Source organism: Vigna unguiculata, chromosome 1, assembly GCF_004118075.2.
Source record: "Vigna unguiculata cultivar IT97K-499-35 chromosome 1, ASM411807v1, whole genome shotgun sequence".
In the NCBI taxonomy this organism is placed as follows: domain Eukaryota; kingdom Viridiplantae; phylum Streptophyta; class Magnoliopsida; order Fabales; family Fabaceae; genus Vigna; species Vigna unguiculata.
Window position 1 is genome coordinate 34598685 of NC_040279.1, and position 10989 is coordinate 34609673.

Genomic DNA, 10989 nt, shown 5'->3' on the forward strand with positions numbered 1-10989 from the left:
TAAGTTAATAGAGAGATGTTGGGCAGGTTATCAAATTAAAGAAAATAAATTTAATGGAATTTCAAATTGATATTTTATTTTTATTTTTTGTAAATTTTTAGATGTTTAACATTATTTTTTTTGTTGATTTTTATATTAGTTTATAATTAAATTTTAATTTTGAACAACATTAAAATATATTTATTTTATTTTTTAATTATTTTTTAACTTTTATGAATGAATACTAACTAAAATATTAAACGCAATTATATAACACTTAAGGATATTTTTGTCTTTTAAATAAAATAAAACTGGATTAATAGTTATTAGGTTAAATTTTATTTATTATCATAATAACTATGAACTATTATAACATTCGATGTATATTAATCATCCTTAACCAATACTTTTAAGATACTGATTAGTTATTATCAGAATCAATGCAATATGTACCTAGAATTTACATCAGTTCTAATTAATTAGAATATCATTTTCTATCGATTAATTCATAATCAATGTTGGAAATGATATATTCTACATCAATTATTAACCGATGTTGAAAGTTCTCCAATTTCTAAGTCAATAGTAATTATGTCCATTCATCAATCAACGTAAAATGCAAAAAAAATAAAAATATATCTATGTAAAAAGTAAATAAAAATGTTTTTTAAATTCCTATAACAAATAAACACATTTGTGTATACCTTTTGCATATATGAAAAAACATTTCATGTCAAGTGATGGACCTAACCATTTAGGATTTTCATAGTTATAATGGACAATATTAAAGAATAAAATAGGATGAGTCTTTAATGATCAATAAGTGTGGTAAAAAAACAAGTGTCAAAGACACACATAAGTTACCACGATCAAGATTTGAAAAAAAAAGGAATAGAGATGAAAATTCACCGAAAAGAAAACCTATAAAAAAATGCTAATGAAAACTAAGATTTTGATTAGAAAGACAAATAGTTATCAAGACCATATTCAATTATGATAGATAATGGATGAAATAAATATAAAGACAAATTACTGAATTGTGTAGGTGTGATTAGCATTATCCCTAGCAAATTGCCTCAATTCATTATGATTTCTCATATTAGCAATACTTGTAAAAAATCAAATAAAACTAATCAAATGACGGACCTTTAGAAATAATGATCTTCTTAACATAAAGTATATTTTAGATTTATCTTCTTTAAATTAAAAAAATATATATATAAAATAAAATAATATCCACCGTTGTTTAAGAATTGGTTAAACTTATTGAATATTTTAACTATAACAACTGTTTATGTATATTTACTTTGGGATAATTTACCTCTTTATTCACTAGATTTCTATTATCACCGTCATGCCCAAGCAGTGACCCACTATAGAAATTCTGGAGCAATTCACACTCTCTAAACAAATTAAGTGGTTAAATACAACCCCAAAATCTAAATTATCAACCTGCCATTGCATTTGGTGGAAACACTTTTTGAATAAACTCCAGGAAACGATGAGAGTAGAATGTAGGGTCCACAGCTGAGATAGACAATGAATCAAACTGAAGAGACTTATAAGCATGTTCAATCTTCTTGGTCATGTTATAGTCCTGCAATATATCAATGATACCCAGGTACAGCACCACATCGTACACCTCGTGGAACTTTCGTTTTTCTTGTTTTTCTGAAATCTGCTCTGCCCTTGAAGGCATGTTCACACCAAGCTGGATTTGGAGTCTGCTTAACAAATTGGAAAGAAAGAAGATATGCATGTCGGTATATCGGTATATAGCGTAAAGGAATTATTATGATCATTAAAATACTGAATAAAGTGCCTAGAATTATTACAACAGTCTACACTATAAGTAACACATGTGACAATTTGAAGAAAATACAGAACCAATTTATCTGTTATACTGAACTGTTTCGATCACATTCTATCTAATTTGTGTTAAACTTAGATACAGTCTCAGAGTGTTAGTTATTTATGCTGTTTTCCTATCAGAACTAAAACTTTCACTTTGATCATCTATAGAATCGTTCAATACAAAAATTTCATTAGATATTTTACTTAGGTGAAACTTGAATTCTGATTGAAAAATAATATCAACACCTAAAGAATTGTATATAGGTTTTGTCCTTTGATCTAACCTGCATATGCTGTGAAACACAGAACCTGAGTTATTTAACCCGAAGATTAAAGGACCAAGGCAAAGTAATCAAGAAAGCACACCTTGCTGTACCAGGTAGAAGTAGATCCACCTCCTCATCACCAGCAGATGAAGCCCGCAACCGACTACCCCTCACATGTGAGCCCACAACAACACTGTTATCATCTGCTCCTCTAGGAACTAGAACAAGGCCTTGTGGATAGGATGCTTCATCCTCCAGAGGATCTATCAAATCATCGTTAGCATATCACAGTTTTTAAGTTGATCAGTTCATTCATGCTTATATATTGCACTAGAAAAAGCAAGAATATAATAATCTAGAAACTAGAGAATCGATTCACCTTCCTCTGCAAGCATTGCTAATCCATCCACACTTCTACGTTGGTTGTATGATATGAGAGGACGCAGATGCTGTGGAGCTCGATAGTGAACACCTAGAAGAAGGCTGTAATCCATAATGTGTTGTGCTTCTAAAAATTTGCTGTCTATTTCAATCTGCCTGCACAAAAGTATGATAGTAGAGAATATTCAGTATTTGCAGTGGCATCATTTTATATTGGAGACATAGTCTACCCACATATATTTACATATTCATAGCTCACAGTATCAAAACATGATCCAAGGGTTTTTGCAGCATATTTCAGACACCAGTAATGTACTAAACAGAAGATACACACGTTTTCTGTTGTTACCTTGTCCAAGAAGAATATCTTATCTTCCTTTTCTAATACATACGTTATAATAAAGTTTCTTCTTTTTGTCATAATATTTTTACACTTGGGCATCTTCCGCTAGAAGTCAAGAACTAATCCTTTGAGATACTGAAAATTGACCTCTTTAAATAATTTTTTTTACCGTGTATAAGAAACCCAAATGCCAAAGAAAATTCGTTGTAACTACAGCTTACTTTAATAAAGACTCCCGCCAAGACGGTTCCAAGTAGAAACAGTAGTTCAGATCCAAATCTTTTAGTGTTGTATTTTCGTCAATTTCTATCTTGTCTGATGATCGTCCAAAGGAAGAACCTTTTAAATCAAATCTCCGATGGATCCTCAGTTCCGTGCAGAACATATTTCCCATTACAACGAAGCGAAACTGCAAAAGGGAAAATTATATCCAAATATTAGACTCCTAGTTCAGGAAATGCATATGAAAAAATTACAGAAGTAAGATTGATTTTCTCAAATATCTGATATAGTAAATTCACTTTATGATATTTTTCATAATTTATATTTCAGATTGCAAGTATTAGGAAACGTGGCATTCCATCTTTATTGAAAATGACCCATGATCAGAAAAATGCTGTAAGGCAATGTGCACGTTACCTTTTGACCACTTGAAGCCTTAATCCTGTGCAAGCCAAAGAATTTTGTGATAAGTGTATTTTCGTATGTCTTCACATGATGATGATAGTCTGGCAGCATTCTTAGAAGAACCTGCATGCCAAATGTTGAACAAAGGAGTTCTCATTACACACTGAAAATAAGTAGATGATAACAGGTGAATACTAAGATAACATTACTAAAACTGTAAGTTGCCTCAGTACGTATTAAAAGCTTCTTCTTTTACGGGTTGCCTCTGAAAAAGGCTAGCATTATTCTACAACTACAACAAAAGCTCTATTGTAAAATCCTAACTCTGCCACAAAATTATTACGTACTCGAGAGGAAGAATAATTTGCTTCCTATTAGGACTCGACGTATATGTGGAAATCTTCAAAGCGGGAGAACTATTAAGCACTCTCTCGTTCCTTAATTGCAGTGAAATTCCATACTAAATTTCTTCAAATAAATTGTTAGCTTCAATTTGTTATGAGTACATTGAATGTACGCAACAGAGTCCACACGAAATATGATTCAACTGAAACATTTGTAAATGTCATTGAAATACTATAACGCAATCTTCGACCTTCTATTGGTTCTAACTGAAACATTTATAAGAACACACCTTCACTTCAGACATTCGCAGTGTCTTGATCATGAAACGATCATCCTGAGACAGGAAAAAGACACTACCACTTTTCCCTGGAGAAGATAGTTCCCTCAGAGTATCGTTTCCACAAATGGACATCATGTAGTCGGCAGCGTCAATCTTGAATAATTCTCTCAAATTTCTGCATTAGGTTATATCAAACAAACTCATGGAAGGACTTGTGGAATTTAAGAATGCATATTATGATCAGTCAAACACTTAAGTCCCACATTATGATCTTACATTCTAAAACCCTACATTTATCTCACATTTGGAACACGTTTGTTCTTCTGAATATAACGAACAAAACTAAGGATAATAGAAGCACAGGTATGTTTCGAAGGAGACAATTCAATTCAAATTGGAAACATCAACAATATGATGGTAGCTAAGTAGGCTAACTATCCCAGAAAGAATTTTAAAATCTTGCTTAAAGAGACAGATTTACATGCAAACCTAAACGGTATAACAATTATATAAGCGCCACATGAAAGACACAGATCATAAAAAAATCAGGAGTAAATACAGACCTGAACACCATCGGGCAGTAATCTTTCCATTTAAAATCCTCTGATGGATGGGTAGGTGTTAATTGAGAACCTTCTTTAGGGAAATTCATCCAAAAGCTTGCTTTGGTACCAAAATCTGATATTCTTACTTCTCGTGTAGGTATAGGTGTTATCTTGCCCACGGTATACCTAACCAATTGAAGGACATTTACAAGGAAATCCATGGAAAAGCAATCATATTGAAGAATGATGGGACAGTTATGTCAACAACACGCATTTAGTAACTAATACATTGAGCTGTTGTGTTTTGTAACCATTATTGAAAAACGTGCTTGGTGTATTGAGACAGGACGAGTCTCTGTAACCATTATTAAAAAATGTGCTTGGTGAATTGAGAGAGGACGAGTCTCTGTTAGTGCTTAGGCCTATCTATGTATTGTGTATTAAGAGAGGTTACTCTCAATGAGGGAGTCTGTCCTTTAATTTTCTTTTGTTGTCTGGGGTCTGTTGTGACTTCTTTTCTGGTTTAATCCAGAATATATAAATTAAACTACTTGGTTTGTGTGTAGTTCTCCAGTCTAACCAAGAACTTCACATTGTTAGGAAAATCCATGCAAACGAAAATGAAGATAGTCTGTTTAGGATAGCATTTTAACTTCAACTTATGTGAATTTTTGTGACTTCAGTTCACAGTTTTTGGCCTCCTGACGTCCTAGTCATAAAATTGGAGTAATAAAACAAGATGAGATGTCTATGTTCACTGTATAAGTTAATCAATACAAGCGAGAAACTTTGTTGAATGAAAACAGCTTATAGTTGTCATGCGATTCTCATATCTTTACTGGAGCTGCATACCAAAAGAAGTTAGGTATGGGACCTTCATAGGATTGGCGAATAGAACCATCAACCAGACCTATATTATAATTATGGTTTTATCACTTAGGTATTGCCTTCCAAATTTGGATTCATCTTGAAACGTTAGCATATGTCATGTGCAATAGAATAAATAAAGTATGTAGAAGTTGCAGAGGATAATTAGAGTGTATTGTAAAAAATGATAACAACTGAAGCAGTTTGAGTGTGCTACAGGTCAACATAGTGTCTTTACCTTATTCCAAGCTGCAAACTGAGCATTAGATCATAACTCCTGTGACCTTTAATGATTATTTCACCAGGTTTTTTACTCTCTTTGGCAAGCTTTTTTTGAAGTCGCCTTGCCCTTCTAGACATTGATGAAAACATATTATTTAACACAACCTCACTTATCAATACACCTTGCATGTACTCTCGTTCCAAAATTGGGATCGTTGTATCGACCTCTTTGTCGCTATTTTCTGGCACAGAATCTGCTAATCCTAATGCTGAGTCATATCCAATCACTTTCTCAATCGACACCTCAAGACTCCAACGCCTTTCAAGAGACACATTTCTTCTATTAGACTGTTCCAGATTTAACAGGTTTCCTTTTGCAAGCTTATCAGATGAAACATGACTTGACAGCGGGTTTTCAGGTACCTTGACATCTCTCACTTGCTTCTGTTTTCTCAAATCTGGCAATAGCCCTCTTTTTCTCAAGGCACTGAGATAAATTTCTTGCACTGATGGAAGCCGGCTACCTCTTGGATAAAAGGTTCCTTTGCCATCTTTTAGACCAAATGCCCAAGTCCCAACATAGCTTCCTCCATCACTCCAAGCGTAAACTCCAAATCCATGCATCATGCCATTTAACCAGTTTCCTTCATACGAGTCCCCATTTATCCAGGTGAGTGTTCCTTTGCCAGACATTATCCCACCTTTCATATTCCCCACATAAACATTTCCATTGGTCCAGGTATACTTGCCAGGGCCCTCTGCTGTTCCTTGCATCCAAGAACCTTCAAAGGTATCTCCATTAGGATAAACTTCATACCCCAAACCATGTTTAAGATTCAACCGCCATCTACCTTTATAGGTCAATTTATCAGAACGAATATATGTCCCCGTGCCATGGATATATCCACCAGAGAAATCACCTTCATACACTGCTCCAGAAGGCCATCTTATCTTCCCATAACCATTTCTAATCCCTCTCCTCCATTCACCCTCATATACACAACCATCACACCAAACGTACGTCCCATAGCCCTCGGAAACATTGCCATAAAGGGACCCAGAATATGACTCTCCATTATAGAGTAAGAGTTGCCCAACACTAAAGCCATCACTTTCACCGTTTGTCAGCGTAGAAGGTTGGTCTAATTCAGGAAGCACATCAACAGATTTGGTTCTCTCTGTAAAAGAAAGTGCTCCTCCGTTTGAATAATCTGCTATGGCCACGGGGCCAGACATTCATAATTACCAGAAGAAAGATTTCCTTGTAGAATTTCAAGTTTCCCGATTTCTCAGCCGCTCCAAGACAAGAAAGTTTGCATATAGGAATTCTAACCCAACGATTCACCCTTGAAACTCTTTGGGCTGGAATAGAATATGCTATTACTTTTAAGGTAAAATATATAATTATACTCAACGTCTGGATCGACTGAAAAGGTTGCTACAGCTTAACCAATGGTTTCAAATTCGAACTAGGCATGCAATTTGTATTGCCTATGGTAGTATTATGCGACTCGAATAGACTTGTCTTCCACGAAGGATGCCTGTAGTCCCAAACAAGATCAAAATAGATATGTTATATTCTAGCTATTATAAATAAGGGAAGGAGAAAAAAGAAAGATGGCCCAGAATTCAAGAATCAAAGTCATATTACAGTGTGTGTGTGTGTGTGTGTGAAGAAACAAGTTTAATTCTAAAGTGCAGTAACCAGACACGCTATGTTCTTCATTGAATTTTGCAGACCACAAATTACTAAAAAAAGGACAGACCGCAAAGTACGATCATAATATTAAAATGGAGAACAACAGAAAACAATTAAACAATGGTATCATAAAAAAATTATAAACAGAACAAGAATTAAACCAAAAGGTAACAGCATTTTCCGTCATTATGAGAACATTTATCAAAGAAAGTAAATGAAGCCGTATACAACACAGAGTAAGTGTTTGGGGAGAATCAAAGAAAAAACAGAAGACTAATAACAACAAAATCTGCAAGCTCCTTGGTCCTTACATCATTACATGGCAATACTTGGAATTCCTGTGTTAAGATTTCATATCATAGTCGTATAAAGATAGGTTCCGTAGCTTTGAATACAGAAAGAACGGCCAAAATATAATACACAAGCAAGTTGCTGAAGAAATTGGAAAGCGAAGATAACAAAGATTGTGAGATAAGACATTAGTGAATAAGAAGTTGACATCCATTAACACAAGGGAAGAAGTGTGAGAAAAGTTTACCGGAGAATTGTGAGCAGTGATGAAACAGTGTTGTTGTCGGAGAATGCAAGAAGAAGAGAATAACTCTGTTCAAATGGAAGATTATATACTTCTAAAATTCTCAAAATTGAATGAGTTCATTTTTCAAAATAGCTTTTTAATGACAATTCAGAGCAAAAGTTAGGTCAATTGATCCAAATCAAGTTATGGGTCAGCTAACTTACAATAGCTGATTAATATGAGCACATCAACGCATTAAAAAAGTTAAAATGATTTGGTTTTCCATTTATTATTTTATAATGATTGTCATATTAGATGTAACGATTGGTCAGGAAACTAATTAGCATTGATTAGTAATATAAATAGTTGATAATGTAAAGTTTGAATAATTTATTACACGAACCATCCAATGAAGTAAGATTGAGAAATTCAATGGCACATACTTAGGTTTTCTTTATTCGAATTGAACAATATTTTGATACAAAATCTAATTCAACAAAGATAAACACCAAGCTTATAGCCGAAGGGATTAGACACCCAATGTGGTAAACCAAGTTTTTAATTATGTTTTTTAAAAAAGCTTTAATAAAAAAGAGAAGGAAAGAGATACAGAAAGTGGACAAAAATAATATTAAATAAGATTAAGAGAAATGAAAGAGAAAATGTAATATTTATAAACAATATTGTGTGAGTTGTATAACTCATTAATTGTTTTTATTTATTTTATTTTATTATTATTTGTCAAAAATTATTTATATATTAGTATGTCATTTAAATTTTTATTATAATAATAATAATAATAATTGTAATTAGATAGGTTTAATAGTTTTTTCACTTTTGTTTTTCAATTTCATCACTAGAAGTTTCTCATTTATTTCCGTTTTTCTAAAAAAAGTAAGTCAAATTAATGGTGGTATCATTACATCAGTGACAATAACATTAAATCATGCTTCATTTGTAAAAAGAAAGTGTCACCTGCTAATAGGAATGTCAAAAAAATCCATACTCGTGGGTATCTGTGGATAAAACCCGCAACAGATACAAAACGGATATTAAAAATGGATACTCGTTACTCGTGGATACGGGTACTTTTTATACCCGCATGTTAACGGGGGTGGGTACGGTATCATAGTATTCATATCTGTGAATATCCGTACCCGCTAAACTTACCCCTTGACATTTTTCTCTCTCTTTTCTTTGAAATTGGACATATACATCAAACCTTATATAGACCATGACGTTTATGATATGTCTGTTGTCAAATGATGGAATCAAAATAAGAATATTTGACACGTGACAATTGAGGTTTATTATTTGTTTATTTTGTTTATTTTTCAGTATTCAATCGGAGAAGGTGGGTGGGTTTGTTGATCAAAACACTAATTAAAGAATTTCCATCGTGTTGAATGTCATTTTATATTTACTTTTACAATTATTTGGACTTGTATCAACTTGAGTTTATTTGAACTTTATTTAAAATTTATGACAGTGATGTATTTTATTTTATTTGAATTTATGATTAAATATTTATTTTTTAAATAATTTTGCAAATACTCGCGGGTACCCGTGGATACCCGCGGATATGAAAAAAAATAGGTGAATACCCGCATAACGGATACTCGACGAATATGGGTACGGGTACGGGTACAAGACAAATATTTATCCAACGAATAGAGTACGAAGGAGCTACTACCCGTACCCTATCCGTTCCGTTGACATCCCTACCTACTAATAACAACAAATGTCACCTATTATTGTAATAACATTGTCACAATAAATTCATGAAAGATATTACTAACTACTTTTTAAAAAATAAAATTAGATTAAATTAATATATTCAAAATAATGAAACAAAAGTTGAAAAAAAATATTTAAACCAATTATATATAAGGTTCAGTAATTAAAATATTAATAAATAAAAGTCAATACAGTTTTCTAAATAAAAAACTCATAAGTGACAAATATTCTGCCATTGAGAAGACAAGATTATAAAAAAAAGGAGAAAATTGTTATGAATTAATGGTCGTCCATTGATTTATACAATTACTCATATGATTGATAATCATATTATTCATTACTCTTTATGATGTAATATTTTGTATTTACTATTTGATTTTATATCCTTTCTGGGTTACCATATTGTACCTATAAATAGGACTCGTCCTATCAGTAATGATACACACATAAAAACAGAAGTTGCTCCCTACTCTCTAATTCTCTATTCTTCCTCTCCTTTGTCTCTCTTATTACCTTTATTTTATAACACGTTATCAGCACGAGGGTTATCCAACTGAGCGTGAAGGCATATTTTTTTTTTTCTCCCTAAGAACAACGCTCTATATTCCTTAACCGAGGTTCTTTCTAATCTTTTTCTCATTCACAAACTTTATCTCATTTTCTTTTTTTTGTATAATGATAATTGTTTGATTTATTTTTCTCTGTCATATTATTATTATTATTATTATTTGATTTTAATAATTTCATACATGAAATTTGATTATATTAATATTTTATGTGCTAGTTTTAAACACGCGAAACGTTGCAAAATTCTCTGTCATAATATTTTTATTATGACGATGATTATTATTAATATTATTATTTTGATGATGATGATTATTATTAATATTATTATTTTATGTGTTAGTTTTAAACACGCGAAACGTTGCAAAATTTGGATTTGTGACCCTTGATATTGTAAGGAAGAATTCCTTATATTGGATTTTAAATGTTGAAATATATTTAGATGCAATGGATATTGGGATACCATTAAATAAAGAAATAAAGCAACTAATTTGCTCATAACAAAAATATTGTGAAAAGAGACTTCACAAATATTGTGAATTTATTTCATGCCTATGCATGGCTGGCTGGACAAAGCAATAAAGCTTTTGATGAAAAATCATGAGATCCGCCTAATCTGCTCCATTCCCAGAAGTGAATGGAGCAATCAATATTATGAATTGATTTCATGCCTTCTTGTGGCTGAACAAAATAATGAGCTCTTGATGAAAAATCATGAGGCCCGACCAACTGGTTCTGCTCCATTCCCAGAAGTGAATGCAGC

The 10989-nt window shown here is 32.4% G+C and overlaps 1 protein-coding gene across 2 annotated transcripts; it reads right to left on the minus strand.

Moving 5' to 3' along the window:
• Positions 1-1221: 1221 nt before the first annotated feature.
• On the minus strand, positions 1222-8138 carry LOC114183961 (phosphatidylinositol 4-phosphate 5-kinase 9-like). 2 transcript variants are annotated; one of them, XM_028071186.1, is made up of 10 exons: positions 7947-8131; positions 7720-7840; positions 5726-7250; positions 4639-4806; positions 4085-4250; positions 3463-3573; positions 3045-3232; positions 2479-2636; positions 2200-2362; positions 1427-1703 (listed from the first exon to the last, which is right to left on the minus strand). In XM_028071186.1, the coding sequence occupies exons 3-10, from the start codon at positions 6943-6945 to the stop codon at positions 1427-1429; spliced, it is 2451 nt and encodes an 816-aa protein (XP_027926987.1). In that variant the 5' UTR covers positions 6946-7250; positions 7720-7840; positions 7947-8131. The 2 variants fall into 2 exon arrangements, with proteins under 2 accessions (XP_027926978.1, XP_027926987.1); XM_028071177.1 differs by lacking the exon at positions 7720-7840 and having other exon boundaries at positions 1222-1703; positions 7947-8138.
• Between the last annotated feature and the right edge of the window lie 2851 nt (positions 8139-10989).

Excerpts from the sequence above, each read along its gene's own strand:
- LOC114183961 (XM_028071177.1), bottom strand. The coding sequence starts at position 6,945 with ATGTCTGGCCCCGTGGCCATAGCAGATTATTCAAACGGAGGAGCACTT. Across the intron at positions 3,233-3,462 it reads AGGCTTCAAGTGGTCAAAAG|TTTCGCTTCGTTGTAATGGG; the intron begins GTAACGTGCACA and ends TCCCTTTTGCAG. Across the intron at positions 2,363-2,478 it reads AGCAATGCTTGCAGAGGAAG|ATCCTCTGGAGGATGAAGCA; the intron begins GTGAATCGATTC and ends ATGATTTGATAG.